Source organism: Giraffa tippelskirchi, chromosome 14, assembly GCF_054371585.1.
Source record: "Giraffa tippelskirchi isolate mGirTip1 chromosome 14, T2T-mGirTip1v1.2.pri, whole genome shotgun sequence".
Lineage (NCBI taxonomy): Eukaryota > Metazoa > Chordata > Mammalia > Artiodactyla > Giraffidae > Giraffa > Giraffa tippelskirchi.
This window is the reverse complement of record NC_137288.1, coordinates 52,747,314-52,766,117: the sequence shown is the minus strand read 5'-3', so window position 1 is coordinate 52,766,117 and position 18,804 is coordinate 52,747,314. Positions and strand designations below refer to the sequence as shown.

The 18,804-nt window shown below is 40.2% G+C and overlaps 1 protein-coding gene across 11 annotated transcripts in view; it reads right to left on the bottom strand.

Annotated features, from left to right (window-relative positions):
* Positions 1 to 18,804, bottom strand: part of PTPRM (protein tyrosine phosphatase receptor type M) — a 649,319-nt gene that overhangs the window by 266,519 nt on the left and 363,996 nt on the right. For all 11 annotated transcript variants that reach the window (XM_081561596.1, XM_081561601.1, XM_081561595.1 and 8 more), the window contains exons 8-11: positions 17,216 to 17,524; positions 12,602 to 12,711; positions 5,511 to 5,712; positions 2,601 to 2,703 (exon numbers count right to left, since the gene is read on the bottom strand). In XM_081561596.1, coding sequence (XP_081417722.1) covers positions 2,601 to 2,703; positions 5,511 to 5,712; positions 12,602 to 12,711; positions 17,216 to 17,524 — 724 coding nt within the window. The remainder of the gene's footprint in view (positions 1 to 2,600; positions 2,704 to 5,510; positions 5,713 to 12,601; positions 12,712 to 17,215; positions 17,525 to 18,804) is intronic.

The following is an 18,804-nucleotide window of genomic DNA, read 5'->3' as shown; positions in this document are numbered from 1 at the left end:
TCAAATTTGTGCAATAAAATTTTCCCATTTAAGACAAGCATCCTTCCAGTAATGGTAGCATCTGTAGTGGATTTCTTTACAATGATATGTAAGAGTTTGCCACAAGAATTGATCTCGATTCCAGCATTATAGATTTCCATGATGGATACAAACAGTAAATTTGTTCATTTCAAGCTGTTAACATTGTGAAAGCAGGCATAATAGAGGTAGAATGCAAAGTTACCCTGGCCAGTTCCAGCAATGGTTAGCCAATAACAAGATGATGTTTCATAAAAGCGAAACAGTGCTGAACTTAGAAAATCAGGCAGTATGACAGGTGTGAAAGAGCATGTGACAAGATAAACTGAAATCTTCTCAGAGTTAGAGCTGGGCCTGATGAAACGATGGGGCACCTGCATTTTGGACAATCTGATCGGCATCTGAAATTGTATTTTTATAGACATAGAAATAAAAAGCCCGAGGGTGTCTCCAACTAACTAGTAAGGCTCTAGAGTCTCTAAAAACAAATGTGAAAGTGTTAGTAGTTCAGTCATGTCTGACTCTTTGTAACCCCTTGGACTGTAGCCCGCCAGGCCCCCTTGTCCATGGGATTTCCCAGACAAGATACTGGAGTGGGTTGCCATTCCCTTCTCCAGGGGATCTTCCCAACCCATGAATTGAACCTAGGTCTCCCACACTGCAGGCAGAGTCTTTACCATCTGAGCCACAGGGAAGCCCAAGATGTAAAGGAAAAGAACAAAATCATGTCTTAGCAAGCCAGATGGTGGAAAACATAAATAGTCATTTGGGATACAATTGAGAATTTTGAAAGACAAGAAAAGGAGTTCTGGGGAGAGGACTAACATGGCTTGCCCAAAGAAATGTTACTGGAAAACTTAAGACTTGGAAAGACCTACACAAAGATACAGATGACAATCCAGCTGAAAAGGTTAGGAGGAAAGAAGCAACAAGAACCGAAAAAGTGTGAAGGAGTTTCTGTAAGAATAAAACAGAATGTGGGAGAAATGGTTAGGATTTCAGCCTCCTTCAGTTTGGAGGCTCTGAAAGTAAATGACCTCCGCTGCCTCATGTCATCATGAGGCCTTTCAACACAACCCTGACTGCTGTTCTACTCCTGTTCTCATGGTCTGTTATCGCTGAGTCTGGGCAGCTCTTAAATTGGTCAGAGAAAAACAATGTTCTCAAGGCCACAGCTGGAGCATGAATTTTCCTTTAATAATAATTCAGCATTCTGGCGTGAACAATGTCTGACCTGCAGTTATAGGTACACTTGGGTCTTCGACAGACATGTAATGAGGGTGAGTCTGGGTCATTCAGTTTGTGCAACCCCTCAATGCCACACATATCAACCCAAAGGGTCTGGGTAGTGTCAGTGGCATTGCTTTTCCTGCAGAAATAATTCTTACACCTGGAAGAGAGCTGTTATATATTTCAGAGCATTCTCACTCACTGCACCTATGAATGGCCATCCAAAATCCCTTACAGGGGCTACTACGTTAAGAAAGCAGAGCAAATTAAAAATTGTCTCCTGCCATTTTGTGGAGTTTTCAAATAAAAATGTCTGTTTCTACCATAATTTGATCTCTCTATCAACCAATGCTTGTCTGTTTTTCATCCTGAGCCTGTGAACTGAAACTTATATATCTTATCAGGCAGAAGGAAGTTCAGTGACTCACACTTTGATACTGTAGAGAAAACGTGATCAAAGACGGCCAGGTTTCAGAAGGTTAATGAAATAAAACTCTACAAAAGGCATAGGGAAACGAACCCCACACAGCTTTATTTGTGAACGTAAATGTTTCCTTGGAGAATGCTATTCAAAGGAATAGATTATTTTGAAGGGAAGCAATTCTGATAGCACAAAATATCTGAATACTTCTGAAATGACTAGAAATTTCATTTATATAAATTATTGAGCTTATGACAAGTTCATATTCAAGAGTTATTCAGGCATTCCTTTGCTCCTTCCTAAGAAGAATACATTTATTTTATTCATTCACTGTAAAAGTTATAATTTGTTATTTCTTGGCTATATAAATCATCATGTGATGAGAAATGGGGTCTACATGGTGGTAATAAACCTAAACCTGTTCAAATAAAGACTTCACAATTGTCTTTCCAATCACCTGTTTCTTTAAAAAAGTATAGTTATATACTACACATTCAATGGAGAGATTAGTCGGTTTACTAAAGGTTAAAGATTTAAAACTCTATGTAAACAAAACAAATAGACAAAAATAACTCACAAACTCTATTTAAGGAATACAGCTCAGGACACTGATACCATCTGCCCATGGGTAACTACATTGCAGAGAGCAATTACCTTTTAGGAGGAAAGACACCTCTGAACAGACTGGGGTTTTTGTTCCTTAACTTCAAAAAACAACCACGTGCATCAGAATCAAACTCCTTACACAACACTTGATCACCCACATCAAAGCCCCTTCTTTCGCCTCAGTTCTTTCTTTTAATTAGAGCTCATAAGGACATGGTTTTACATGCTGACTGAGGTCTGCGGCAAATCCCTAGAAGGGACATGGGAGAAACGAACCCATCTGATTTGGGTTTTCACCCAAAACAACCCCTTCTCGGCTCCATACCTGACAGGTGCACCTCGACTGTGTGCAGGCTTCAGCAGGACCGTCACCGTGTTGTCTGTCTGATTCAAGGGTGTCTCCAGTTCATAAGCTGGCATGGACGGTGCTGGGGAAGATGCAGGAAAGGGGAGACCCATGATTTCTGGTTTGTCTTTTCTTCCTACTTTCATTTACAATGAGCACTAAGAACACAGTACACTTAGTCTATTAATAAATTTTGCCATGAACAGCCTTTATGTATCTGCTAGCCCCTAACATGAGGGACAACTGTTACAACCAGCATGTGTTGACTTTGGTCTTGAGTTTAACCTGGAAGGGGGCATGAGGGACTTAGAAGGTGTTGGCAATACTCTGCTTATTGATTTGGGTTCTCCCTTGATGGATGTAGCCATTATACCCAAACATTCATGCACATTATTGTAATTATATTGTAAATTGTAAAATAAGTTTAATTTGTGTGCTTTTATGTACATATGTTTTTCTCAAAACATTAAGTGCAAATTCAAGAAATAATTGCTAAGATTATAAAACCAATCATTTCAGTTCTCCCATCTAAGGCAAGGTTTCTTGTGTCCCAAAGGTTCATCTGGAGATTTGAAGAGGTCCTTAGGAGTCAGAGGGCCTTGCTGGACTTAATGACCACTTGTGGGCTCTTCTGGAAAGTATGACTGTGAGAAAGATACTGAGTTGAAGTAAGAAAGGCTTGGGTTTGACTTTCTGCCGCATTTTGTTTTGACTAGCATGAAAGCTCAGGAACAATTATTATCTCTGAGGCTTCAGGTTACTCATCTTTTAAAACAGGAGAAATTATTATCCTGTAGGGATAATTATTACGGGAATTCAAAGGGATAACAGACAAAGAGAGTGGGGCAAATATAATTCTACAAATGTTCAGTCTCTTTGCAGCACAGATCCTATTTCCAAGGCCATTTCTGGGCATTCTTTGTTTTCTAGATTAAGTCTAATTATGACAAGATAATGGAGCTCTTGAATAATTTTGTGATCACTGTGGACACGAGACATCATTTCATGAAGGCTGTGATGCTGGGGGTGTGGGCACATGGCCTTTTTAAGACCCTCAGGTCTACGTACCTGATGAGAACATTAAAGATCATTTTTTGCAAATACAGTTTCTAAAATCTCTTACATATAAAAAGCTTTTATGTAAAAGACATGGATTATAGCTCAGGTCCATTTATTGGATTTTCTCAGCACTAAAATTAGCTCAAATTCTACTAAAAATGAACTCCAATTCACTCCCGACACAGAAATCACATTTTGTATAGATGGTAGTTCTCAGAGGTCCATGAAAGTAGAAAATGGGGGGTCCATAAACTATAAAAATTTTTTTGAACTATAAAAATCAAATATTTACTGCTAATGAGTCTTTCTAGCATACCTAAGATGTTAACTGGCTTTGCTTTGGGACAGAGCTGCAGAACTTGATGAGCTAAGAGTGATCAGACTCACCCTAACCAGAACTTTAATCTAACACAAATGGGAAAAATGAATTAGTTTCTATAAGAGTAGCCTCTTAAAGATAATAACCTTGGAAATAGGATTTCCATGGGGAGAAGTTACCCCCAAAAGGGGGATGTGAAGCTATGTACATTGGCACACATGACCTCTTTAAATCTCCGTGATAAATTCATACACCAGATTAATACCATCTTGATTTATATCCAGGGTAAATTCACTTGATCAAGGTTAGAAAAGAAGTACCTGGGAAAATAACAGCTAGTATTCAAATTTTCTGATTCCATGCCCAATGGTCTTTCTGCTCACCCATCTATACCACTTAATGTCATTTTCCCAACCTCCCAAGTATTCTTCCTCTTTTACATTTCTCTACATTGCTTTTATGAGCTAAAACTTTCTATCAACTATCAAGTGTCTATTAAACTTCAAGTTAAGTTTGTACTCACTAATTAACTCTTACACAATGCAAAGTTATCTCTTAAGCTATACCTGCTTAAAATAAAAATTCCAAACCTCCCTCCTCTCTCAAAACCTAACAGAATGCCTACAGTACTTGAGTTTATCTTCCCCCCTTCAGTTCTAAAGGAAAACTTAAAACCTTTCACAAAACTAGGGATGAGGGACAACAGGCATGAAAATCAGGCTATCACTTGGCTAACCCTGACTGATGAGAAGTGACTGCCCTCACCCCTACCCTGCTCTTCTAACCCCCAACTAGTCACAGCCCAAACTCAAATACTTCTGCACTTGGATCCAAAGGGAGAAAATGTTCCTGGAACTGTGCTTATGGCTGCTGCATTTCCCACACCAGATGGCAACTCCATTTCCTCTAGTCTGAAGCTCAAAGACATTTTCAGCACAGTCGCACATGCCCAGAAATATTTCCCAAGTTACGTCTTTTGTTGGGTGGCATAATTGAGTCTCTACAAGAAAAGAGCTGGCGGATAAAAGTGCCTGGCTCCCCTTGCTCCTCACTGCCTGTAGTCACCTCTCTTTTCTGGTTGTGAAACCACTGATGGTGAAGGTCCCAGGGAAGGCTGAGTCTTCGGGAAGGGACTCCACATAAAGCTGCCTTTCTGCTGAGCACTCCATCATGAGAGATCTCCTTACAGACATTTTCCCAACCCGGCTGCTCTGGGAACTTGGGACAGAGGAGGGCAGAGGGTCCTCAGAACAGGATCTTCTGCTCATGCTCAAGTTCTCCAACATGCACTGTTGAATCGGTGCCTACTTCCCGACCAGGATGATGATCTGAAGCTCCTGATTGGTAAATATTTGTAGCATTTCACCGAATTGCACAAGTCTGATTTTCATACATTCCCAAATATGAATTTATGTGTACGTCTGGGTGAGCTCTGCACACTTGACAACAGGGATGAGAACGTGCTCGAAGGCCACTTCTGATAAAAGACAAAGCTCATGGAAGCATGATACCTGATATTTTGGTGGTGAACTGATTTGTTGCCGGGGGTCCAAAGCCCTTGGCCGTGCTGGCGCGGATGGTGAAGGAGTACGTGGTTCCTGGGTGCAGCCCGAAAAACAGGAAGTGGGTTTCATTCCCCAGTTTTGAAACTCTTCCACTTTGGTTGGATAGATCTATTTCTGGGTCAAAGGAACTGACTGCTTTGTAGGTGATCTGTAAGAGAGTAAGCATGTGATGAAGTGTCTGGGCAGATGGACCAAGACGGCGTCTTTCTCCAACAAACCCTCCTGATGCATGCACTGTCAGATGCTTGATGATAAGCTCTCCTGTTCCCTTGGACTCTTCGAATCCTGGACCCAGTGAATGGGCACAAGAACTCGGCCAAAACTGCTACGAGTTATTACTTTTATAGACAGAGGAACTGAAAGCCAGTAGATTAGAACATAAAGAATGAGCTCATGTTTAAGCTAACACTTTGAAGTTGTTTGCTTTCAAAATGTCATGTTGGAAAACTACATTACAGATGGCTTAAAACAAAATAACAAAATAGACAACCAACTCAAACAGATAAGACCTGACAAGGGGACAGCCTCATCTCTCACCCAGGGGCCAGAGTCTGATTTTGCACTGAAGAGGATTACTGTCTACTGGGAACAAGGGTACCTGTAAGCGTTCTACTCCATGTGGGCAAAGGTATCTGCTTCCAAATAAATCCTAGATGCTCATCAGCAGCTCTTTACGTTATGACTGGTGTTTGTGATGTGTCCTATTCATTTTTCTTCTTTAGAGCAAAGCTGTCCAATAGGACAGTCAGGATGTGAAGGTTCTATTCTGCACTATTCAGCGTGGTGGCCCCTAACCACAAGTGGCCATGGAGCACGGGGAACACGGCTGGTGAGACTGAGAAGCTGAACATTTTATTTCATTTTATTACTATTTTAAAAAATCCTTTAAAAAAATGAAGTATAGGTGATGTAGACAACTTAACAACTAAACAACAAGGTGGATATGTGCTCAGTCGTGTCTGACTCTGCGAGCCCATGGACTGTAGCCCACCAGGCTCCTCTGTCCATGGGATTTCCCATTCAAGAATACTGGAGTGCGTTGCCATTTCCTTCTCCAGGGGATCTTCCTGACTCAAGGATCAAACACACGTCTCCTGCATTGGCAGGTGGATTCTTTACCGCTGAGCCATCCGGGAAGCCTACACTCTGTTAATCCAAACTCCTAATTTATCCCTTCTTCCCTTTCCCCCTTGGGTAATCATAAGTTCATCTTCTATGTCTGTGAGTCATTTTACTTGAATTAACTAAAACTTAAAAGTTAAAATGCCCAAATGACCAGGAGCTACCATTTTGGACTCAGAGCATTTCTGGAAGTTTTCATGATATTTATCACATAACAGTGTTCAAAGCACCCTGGATGAGTCTGGATTGTGTGAAAATAAATATAACATAGGTGTCTTTAAATTCTGCCCTTTCAAATGATGCTTGAAAGAATTTCACTCTAAGTAGTTCATCAACTCCTCAAGAACGTGCATCTTAGGGGTGATTACTAACTTCTCCTGGTTGTAATGACATAATTTTTAAATGCAGCATATTCAAAAGTTTTAAATTGCAAAACTGAGCACTTTTCTTGCTTTCAAATAGGTTAAAGTTACTTATAATTTATGTGCATGAACACTAACACTGTTATTATACCAAGTGATAACTGACATTCTTTCTTCTTATATTTATACCATGTCATTATAATTAAGGAGACCTCTCTGAGAGAATATTTAGATTGAATCAGCTAAGCAATGGCAAGAAAATGTCTCCTGTATGTATTAATCACCGCCGTGCACGACACCATCAGAGTGTGGCAGCAGATCTGCTGTTAACCCTCTCGCTGGTTTCCTTCTCAAGGTTCCTTGGAGTCAAGAGTAAGACTGAATCCACTCATGCTCCTGTCCAGTGACTTCAATGCCACCTCTGTGTACCTAGCTGCTTACACTGACTCCCATCCTGAGAGTCCCAGGGAAAGCAAATCTAAGCTGTGACAACATAACCACTCCCCCAAGTCCATTACTTCACTCATTCACAACATCTCCACTGCATGTCTCTTGGGTGCCAAGCACAGTGCTCTGGGCTGAGGTCTCACGTGGTGACTCAAACGTGGTGACTGACTGGGGGGAGGGAGCAATCTGGCGGGTTAAGGAGAGATGCAACCCAGAAGTTGTGACACAGCCTAATCAGAACACGCCGGCCTCCCTGGTGGCTCAGTGGTAAAGAATCCACCTGCAATGCAGGAGATGTGGGTTTGATCCCTGGGTTGGGAAGATCTCCTGGAGTAGGAAATGACTACCACTGCAGTATTCTTGCCTGGAGAATCCCATGGACAGAGGAATCTGGTGGGCTACAGTCCGTGGGGGTCACAAAGAGTCCGACATGACTTAACGAGTGAACAACAAGAAGGGAATGATTTCAAAGAGACTGCTGGGAGTTCAAGACTGAAACCAGAGACATGTCCATCCCTGTCTCGAGCTGGAACTCGCATTCCGCGTATTCATAAATCCTTCCCAAGCCCACCCTGAGGATCTCTGGATCTGCTAAACCCCGGCAGTTGTGACGGTGTCCCCACCATCCGTCCAGCAGTAACTCATGGAGTGGTCTAAGAGCTCTTTGTGGTCTGAAATCGGGATTAAATATGACAAAGGAATTCGAACTTTCCATATAACTGTCTCTTTTTTTCTGAAGAGTGATACCTTATTCTTTTTGATCCCGCTGTGACAGGTAAATATTTGGCCCTCAGTGTATGTTCTCCTGAGGACTCCCGGGGAGAGCAGGTGTGCGCGAGGAGGATGTCAGCTCCGCCGGTGCCAACGGCAAAGCTAACAGCAAGGGCTTCATCAGAGCACTTGCTGTTTTACCAGGGCTGAGGGGTTTGGGCTCACCTCTAGCCATGACCTTGCAGGATCAGCTAGACTGGGTTTCTTAACTCTCTTTTGGTAACACCCCTCAATAATTTATTAAAAAGGACAGATTCTCTCTTCCTGACCCATAACAATGCACATATTGTTGTCGTCTAGTTGCTAAGTCGTGTCCAAATCTTTGTGACCCCATGGACTGTAACCGGCCAGGCTCCTCTGTCCATGGGATTTCCCAGTCAAGAATACTGGAGTGGGTTGCCATGTTCTCCTCCAGGGGATCTTCTCGACCCAGGGATCAACCCGTGTCTCCTTCACTGGCAGGTGGATCCTTTACCAGTGAGCAACCACAATGCGAGTATAAACTCCTCTTAAAAATAAACAATAGCAAACCCTCTCCCTCATATAAGAAATCCCTAAAGAGCAACTCTGTTGTGTCCAAGTGGACACAAAATGTCAGAAAGTGCATGGATCCCCCTCAAACTCATCCAGAGCCCTGGGAGTCTGAATTCCATGGATAAAAAGGTTCCTTGGAAACAGAGTGAACTTGACTCTAGAACTCCAGGGCTCCACGGCCTGTGAGGAGCTGATGGTCAGTAAGCGCTTCTCCTCCTGAGTGGTATGTCTGAAGGGCACCCAGCTCCACGCTCGCACCCAGGTGTAATGTGTCTTTTCTGTATTAATTTTTTCATTTGCTCGTTCAGCATGTCTTCCTTTGAGGGAACACTGACTCACTGAGCCCAGCTCTCCAGGCCGGGGGTTTTGAGGGATTTTCAACGCTCCATCTGTCTACATCCCCAATCAGCTGACAAGTCCAGACTGTTCTTTACTACATGCCTGACAATCTTGCACGCACTGCTGCATGGAGGCAACATGTGGTCCTCATTTCATTCTTTTCTATACTTAGTGGCTGACAGGACTGCTTATTTCTAATAGAGGAGGGAGGGGATCTTAAGATAGTCTGTCCTCTTCCAATACCTTATACATACTAAATGTTTTCTTTTTTTCTAATGCTTGTTGATGTGTTACTTTCATGAACAACAGCCTGGAGTTTACTCACTAAGCAATTGAGAGCCATTTAAAGTTAGTGGGGACAATGAAAATACTGGGACATGTATCCCTGTGCATTGGGGAAAAGTGAAAGTGAAAGTCACTCAGTCGTGTCTGACTCTTTGTGACCCCATGGACTGGAGTGGGTAGCCTTTCCCTTATCCAGGGGATCTTCCCAACCCAGGGATCGAACCCAGGTCTCCTGCATTGCAGGCAGATTCTTTACCAGCTGAGCCACAAGGGAAGCCTAAGAACACTGGGGTGGGTAGCCTATCCCTTCTCCAGGGGATCTTTCCAACCAAATGCATTGCTGCTGCTGCTAAGTCGCTTCAGTCGTGTCTGACTCTGTGCGACCCCATAGATGGCAGCCCACCAGGCTCCGCCGTCCCTGGGATTCTCCAGGCAAGAATACTGGAGTGGGTTGCCATTTCCTTCTCCAGTGCATGAAAGGGAAAAGTGAAAGTGAAGTTGCTCAGTAGTGTCCAACTCTTAGCGACCCCATGGACTGTAGCCTACCAGGCTCCTCCGTCCATGGGATTTTCCAGGCAAGAGTACTGGAGTGGGGTGCCATTGTCTTCTCCGTCATGCATTGCAGGTGGATTCTTTACCAGCTGAGCTATCAGGGAAGTCCTTACTAACTGATAAACTTCCTTAACAAGGCTCGATATGCAGTGTTTGCATTTTGATGCTGTACTGTGCTTAGTCACTCAGTCATGTCTGATTCTTTGCGACCCCATGGCCTATAGCCTGCTAGGCTCCTCTGTCCATGGAATTTCCCAGGTAGTAACACTGGAGTGGATAGCCATGCTCTCCTCCAAGGGATCTTCCCAACCCAGGGATCAACCTGCATCTCTTGTGTCTTCTGAATTGCAAGCAGATTCTTTACCAATTGCGCCACCTGGGAAGCCCTCTTCTTACCTATATCTGAGTTTTAAGACCTGATTTATGACACAGTGGGCTTCTCTTTGTGGCTCAGCTGGTAAAGAATCCACCTGCAATGCAGGAGACCTGGGTTCTATCCCTGGGTTGGGAAGATCCCCTGAAGAAGGGAAAGGTTACCCACTCCAGTATTCTGGCCTAGAGAATTCCATGGACTGTATAGTCCATTGGGTTGCAAAGAGTTGGACATGACTGAGCAACTTTCACTTCACTTTATGACACATTCACACAGCCCTTTTGTAGTAGCATTTAGATCAGTGTCAACTGGGACTTCTTTGCTGCTTAAGTCAGAGAGATTAATGGGTTCTGCTTGTGAATTATGATTCCTATTGTTTTCACATAAAAGCTACTTCTTATACAAAGATTATGCTCCATAGGATCAGAAAAAAAGGATCTTGTCTTTATTTTCTGTCTGCCTAGATATCAACATGTGGCTTTCAGAACAAGTAGCCTGATTTCTTGGAACTTAACATTGATTTCAAAGATTGTATATTTTTTAGTAAAATATTCTGTTATCCTAAGGTAAGAATCTAGAAGGCAGAACTAAAAAGTGGTCATGGGGCCAAAAGTATTAACTAAAAGATTCTGATCACCGAGTTAAAAAAGAACCTGTTTGACTTGATTGTAAAAAACAACTCTATAAAAGCAGAGGCATGAATTTTCATAACACTCGATTCTTTTACCATGAAGCAGCCGAGGAAAGTGTCAATCATTCCACATGAAAATCAACTTTTTTCCTTTCCTCTTACTTTGTTTAGCTTTCAATGAACAACAGTTTTTTTTTTTTTTTGCTTTTCAATACCAATTTTCCAAAGGTACAAGAAAGCATAGCTGTGAGGCTAGTTGGGTCAGGGAGATAGGTCACCAGTGATGACTGTCTGACAGCGAATCTTTCCCAGCTTTGTCAGTAGCTCTGAAAGGTATTCAGGTAAAGGTCACATGGGAAGAAAGGCTGCAAATTTTAGAAACCTAACAACATATAATTTTGTTGAATTTGCATTCATATAAGTGCTAGGTTGAAAAAAATGCACCTGCTTGTTTCTATGACAATAGGCAGAGTGAAATCATGCTCATACAGATGTGATGATGACTGCCACCCCGATAGGGCTGTTATTTTTTTCCCCTGAATAAGTCATCAGGTTCTGCTCTGCTATCTATCAATAGACAAAACTATGTCACAGAAGTCTATAGGTGTTCTGCTAATGCTAAGAAACCAAGAGACATATTCTGTTGCTAATCCAAGACAATGTCTAGCGACTCTGCTAATCGGATCATCAGGGTTCTTCTATAATTCGGGAGTAAAGGAGTTTAGAGCTGGCAAAGACAGGATGCCGTGGTTGCCTCCTAAATAATGTATATACTGCGCATGCCTGCTAAGTTGCTTCAGTTGTGTCTTACTCTTTGTGACCCTATTGACTGTAGCTTGCCAGGCTCCTCTGTCCAGGGGATTTCTCCAGGCAAGAATACTGGAGTGGGCTGCCATTTCCTCCTTCAGGGGAATCTTCCTGACCCAGGGATCAAACCCGCGTCTCTTACATCTTCTGCATTGGCAAGCGGTCACCTGGGAAGCCCAAACTAATATGTACTACAGAACACATTGTTTTTAATAAAGGTGATTTTTAGGGAGGGGAGGAGGAAGAGGGTGAGATGTATGGAGAGAGTAACATGGAAACTTACATTACCATATTTAAAATGGATACCCAATGGGAATTTGCTGTATGACTCAGGGAACTCAAACAGGGACCCTGTGACAATCTAGAAGGGTGGGGTATGGAGGGAGGTTTGGGAGGAGTAGACATGGGTGTACCTATGGATGATTATACATATTATACATTATGTATATACTTGTTGATGTTTGACAGAAAACCACAAAATTCTGTAAAGCAATTATCCTTCAATTAAAAAAATAAAGTGGCAAAAATAAGCAAAAAAAAGGTGATTTTTAAACTATGTCATGTTGTGGCTTTACATACAATAACAGGTAATCTGGACACATCTAAATCATTGTGAGTATACATCCTGAAATTATACATAATTTGAAAACTCATCCTTAATTCTTTTTGCTTCTCTTCAGTAACCATTATAATCAGTGAATGCATTCAACTTCTTAAAAGGTATGATGCCACTATGTATTTTGAAATACTAAATAGGTGAGCAATCATACAAGTTATAGTAAAAAATTAAATTACTAACAAGGGTATACCTTACCTCATATAGAGTGATGATACCATAGGTTTGAATTGGTTCTCGCCATTGAAGAAATATCTTCTCTTCAAAGGTACTTCCTTGGATGGATTCAGTAAGAACAGCACCTGGAACTAGAAGTGGGGGAAATCGATACGTATTTCAGAAAATTTTTTTAAAAAAAGGAAAAGTTTTTCTAGATTTGATAGGTTTTTAACTCTCTATTGACTCAAAAGATTTTAATAGATATATTCCACTTTCTTGCAAAAACCTGGAATTTAAAACCATTTTGGCTATACTGTCTTTATAAAGAAAAGAATTTCATCATGTTTTTCTCTAAAAAGTTTGAATCAGACAATTCAAGTCTTATAAATAAAATTTTTTATTTTGTAAATAAACTTTTTTTTATTGTTCAGAAATAGAGAAGGATGTGGAGTGATGCGAATTCCTACACATTAACTCATGAGGCTGTAATCTGGTGCAGCCACTTTGGAGGATGGTTAAACATAGATAAATTACCATATGACTCAGCAACTTTACTCCTAGGTTTATATCCAAGAGAACTGAAAAGACTGGTCACTCAAAGGCTTGTACACAAATATTAAGAGGAACACTATTTATAATAACCTAAGAGTAGAAAAAACCCAAGTCAGCTCATGATTTGATAAACATATCTCAATAACATTTAAAAGACGGGGCTAGAGAAATGTTTTGTTAGCTAGTGGAGGGTAAGAGGAGCCCTTAAGAGTTGCTGAGATTGCGCCAACTGGAAAGACTGACCAGCATTTCAAGAGGACACAAAGGTCGTACATATTTGTTTAGTTGATGGGCTACCTATAGGTTGAGGGAGGATATTGACAGCTACTCTAAATACAACTAAATGGGGTGTAGCAGAAAAAATATCACTGATTCAGATGGGAGGCCTGGGCTCTGATTTAAGACTTTCAAGTGATTAAACAGTGAAATCTGGGCAGTTCTCAGATGTCTCATTCCTAAAATGAGGAAGTTGGAATAAGTTGATCCCTAATTCCAAAACTAAATATGTGTGTGTATATATATATATATGAAAGTAGTTACAGTTGTTTCAGATTGAAGGAATTGATGTGAAACTACAGTGAAACAAAGAAACAAGATATTTAAGGAGTGATGATACTGGTAAGTTTCAAGAAAATTTGGATTCTGGGCTCTGAGACTAAAATACTCATCACAGTCAGAAGCTGGACTATGATGGGCCAAATCGGAGAAAGCTCAACTCATTCTCTTCTCCTTGACCTTGACTGTGTTTATTTTGACATCATCAGGTTCCTAAAAGTATCAAGATGATTATGATATGTGTGGTTCTACTGCTTTGTGATAATCTTCTGACTTCAAAATGTGTTATTAATCTATGTGGGGCTTCCCTGGTGGCTCAGACAGTAAAGAATCCACCTGCAATGCAGCAGACCTGGGTTTGATCCTTGGGTTGGGAAGTTCCCCTGGAGAATGGAATAGTTACACACTCCAGTTTTCTTACCTGGAAAATCCCACAGACAGAGGAGCCTGGCTGGCTACAATTCATGGGGTCACAAAGAGTTGGACACGACTGAGCAACTAACACTTTGACTTTCATTAATCTATGTACAGGTGCAAGGAGGGCAAAAGCTTAGAAAAAACAAATCTTTGGTTTAATTCAATTAGTATAAATGAGAGTAACATTTTAAAAAAGAGATTGTCAAAATGATGTTGAGCAGAGGGTATCTTAAAAGGATAAACTTCATAAAATGTACTGGAGGCCTTGTAACCATGGAAATGTTAACAGCAGGAAAACCTAAATGGGATTCATATAATTGCTTTTAGGTCAAGAACAGATCAAGTGATTAAAATAAAATACCAGAAAGGTTAGTTAAATTAGGAAGATAGCACTTCACGGTAACTTAGGTCTGGCACTGGTTTTCAGAAGTTGTAGAAATTCATGATTTGGAGTATAGAACCATAATATATCTAAGTTTGTGGAATTGAGCCCTGTCTAGTGACACTCATAACAGCAATAAAAGATACATCTTTCCCACTTATTTTCTCATAAAATAAATGATATCTCAACAAAATTATTATACTATAATTAAACTCACAATATACAATGAATTGTAGCCTTTATTAGTGGCAGATAGTGACACTTAAATTTTTTTTCTTAAAGCTCAGTATTATCCATTTTTCTCTTTCTGTCCTTTTTTGCCTTTTTTGAAGTCTTTTTCTTTTGTTCTTGTTAAGAAATATAATTTGAAATCAAAGTTTTTCTAATTAACTGGATGCTGGTGTGCTATGAAAACAATAGATTTTTATTTGGAAGTAACGCGTGCCCAACTCCAGGGACTAGCAAGCTACTTTAAACACACAAACGGATAAGTAACTTATTCTAACCTCATGTTTCGACAGCACTTAACAGAATTCTCAGTTCATGTCAATTTGAAACCTCAAAGTGTTGATGGGTTCATGCCTCAGCAAAACATCTCTCATCTCTACAAAAGACTGAATTTGACATTCCACTCATGATGGAAAACTACTGCTGATTTAAGCCTGAATTAAACGATTACTAGCAAATTTACTCTTCTATTTAAAGACAAATAAAGTATTTTGCGTGCTTATTGCCTACTCAATATCATCCATATTGCTATAGAAAAAAAATAGATGACTTCTTCAATCAAGTACTTTACAGTTAAGAGGGAAAAATTATGTGTAATATAATGAGAGAATAAGTAAGGGTCAAGAGAAGTTGCTTTGATCTGTTACAACAATAATAACACTCACCTATTAAAGACTCTTCTCTTCAACCACAAACAGCCCTGGATGAAAATGCCTTCTAACCCTAAAATGCTGGAGAACTGTATGATTCTTGCTTCTCAGACAAGGAAATTAAGGCTCAGATATTTAAAGATCTTGTCAAGTGCAATAAGGTCAGAAGATGTGGAGAATAATGGTGGGAAGAGTTGGAGACAGCTTCGTGAAGGACCTGAAGTTGAGGAGAACTCTGGAGGGTCGCGGAGGAAGTGGAATGGAGGAGGCCAGGTGGGAGGGATGTGCAGAGGAGAGCAGACTGTGGGGGGCACTCAGGACGCGAGGCGTGTGCAGGTAGGACCCATGCCCAGAGGACTTCTCTGCAGGATGCCCGGTGTGGGAGAAGAGGCTGCCAGTTCTAGAGTCTGAGCCAGCAACACCAAGGACCTTGACAATCCAGATTTGGGCAAGGAGAGTCACTGACGGCTCTTGTGGAGACAGCGAGGTGATAAAAAGGTATTTTACATATAAGTTTAGTGAGTGGGTAGGGGGCCCTGGAATGGGAGAAGTTGGGACCACAAAGAAAGGTCAGAAACTACTACAGAAGTTTCAGAATAAAATAATGAGATCTGGACGTAGGCAGTGGAAGTTGAGAGAAAAGAACAATCTATCAACATATTAAGTGAAGTAAGTCAGACAAAGACAAACATCACGTGATATCATTTACGTGTGAAATTTTAAAAAAATGATATAAATGAACTTACCAACAAAACAGAAATAGACTCACAGACAGAAAACAAACATGTTATCAAAGGTGAAGGAGGGGGTGGGAAGAGACAAAGTAGGAAGTAGAGATGAACATACACACACTGCTGTATATAAAATAGATAAACAACAGGGACCTGCTGTAGAGCCCAGGGAACTACACTGAATATCTTGCAATAACCTATGATGGAAAAGAATCTTAACAAGAATATATACCTATATTGATATATATTCAGTTGTATATATACATGTATATCATATTGATAGCTTCAGGTGTACTACCGAGTTTTGTATATATCATATATAAGTATATGATATATATATAAACTTATATATATTTATTTATATATAAATAAATTTATATATATAACTTATGTTTATGTATAAAACTTTATATATATATCTATAAAACTCTGCAGTACACCTGAAGCTAGCATTGCAAATTAACTAGACTTCAATTCAAAATATAGTTTGAAAAAACCCTCAAGGCAGAAAGATCAAATAGACAGCACTGTTCATATTAATAAGGGTTCTAGAATACTAATGATCTACTACTAAGTACTCCAGAAGTACTCTGACACATAATTAATAGAAATCTATTTATTGAAGTCTTGGTTATTGAGGTAATATTCAATTACAACATTGTTCCTATGGAAAAGAATGACTATCACTTGACCACTGACCTCATGTGGTAATTTCTTAGCACTGTGCTGAAGAGCAAAGGCAGCCTCTATCTGGGGCTGAATTTTAATCTGAATTATGAAAAATGTTTCAGAATGCCATATGAATAAGCCTTTCCTATAGATACTCTAATACCCAAACAACACCTCAGTCCAACATGATGACAAAATTTGAACGAAGAACTATTCAGAGCCATGTAGGATTATCGTATGTAGAAAACTAATTATGTGATATAAAAATTAAAACAAGCCTCTGTATCTTTATTGTCGTCACCTTTTTTAATCAGTGTTTCATCAGATGCAGCACAGACACATGTGTTATTCAACATGGTAAGCAATTTTCTTCCATTTTCATTGTAAAGATCTCAGTTAGAAAGAAACATAAGCTGCATTTTTGAAAGACTGCATGTTTCACATAAACACATCACTTCAAAGTACTCACGATCTTCATCCGTCTGTACTATGAGCTCCTGGCTCTCCTTCCGCCCCTCTGGATTCATGAGAATGAGCTTCACGCTGACGTTGGTGTAGGGCGAGAGGTTGGTGATGGTATGCTGAGGGTGTGAGTTTTCTGTGTCCCAGCTCACTTCCTCTCGCACCTGTTCCTGCCCTCCAACTTTGTAGCAGTAGTGGACTGTGAGGTTGTAGCTATGGCAACGGGTCACGTTATACCCAAAGGGCTCCCAGCGGATGGTGATCTGTCGAGATTTGACTTCCACGACTTCCAGTTTCCTTGGGCCACGCATGGGATCTAAGGAGGAAAAGAAGGAAAAAGAAAACTTAAGAGAAAAGGATAATAATAGTCCTGGTGGAGCCTAGGTGCCACAGATAATTATACTGGTCTCCAATATCTTGTTTTCTCTTCTTCCATATGAATAAACTCTCTACAACTTAGCTGGGCATAACGCCACCCAGAATAAAGACTACAGTTTCCAGCCTCTTAAGCAGTGAAGTCTGATCCTTGAACTCAAGTTTTGGTGGATAGCATACCAGGTGAGATATCAGGAATGGTTTCTGGGGGGGTCTCCTTAAGAGGAAGAGGCTCCCCATCTTTGTTCCTCCTTCTGTCCTGATAGCTCGACTTAGGACAGCTTGCACTCATGGAGCCATGATGGACCATGATGCACTTAAACACAAAGAATTCAAAGCAATGACAACAAAAAAATGGGGTTCCTGGTACTCACTGGGCTACCATAAGAGCCCTGAATGGTCTACTCCCCAAATTTTCATTAGAGGGAAATACAATGCTTTTATTTAAGGCTCTTTCCTCTGGGGTTCTGATACACAAAACTAATCTTCATGCTAACTGATGCATATACTTTTTATCTTTTTAAATTAATTCATAATTATGGAATTAGAAAACATAAAAGTAAAAGCTTGCAAATTCAGAATGCAATACAATGATTAAAGAGTATAAACTTCTGAGCAGAACTCTAGCCTTTTCAGGTTTTGATTTACAGAGAATTCCACACAGTCAATACTGAAGTAATTCTTTCCTGCCTCTGATCAGGTCTCAGTGTTGTTCCCCAGCCCAAGCTCCAGGGACAGAGTTTGGAGCTTAGAAATCTAAATGATTTGCAGGAATATGAGCATTCTGATTGGCTTAAGAGAAAGTATATACAGAGAAAGCTTTTTCATGCATATTTATTTTTTAATGAAGTACAGTTGATTTACAATGTTGTGTTAATTTCTGCTGTATAGAAAAGTGATTTAGTTGTACATATATATTCTATTTTTATATTCTCTTCCATTATGGTTTCTCACAGGTTATTGAATACAGTACCCTGTGCTATGCAGTAGCACTGTGTTATTTATGAGAAAGCTTAAACTTATTTATGGAAATGATGATAAAAATACAATAATACTAATTATAAAATATATACTGAGCCTTTATGATGTACCTTGCATCTTTCTTTTTTTTTTTTTTTTTTTGCATCTTTCTAAGAAGTTTACCTTTTATGGGTTTGGGGAGCACCTAATCTAAAATATCTACTTTAGTATATCCATATGTTCAATTGCTCCATATATTTT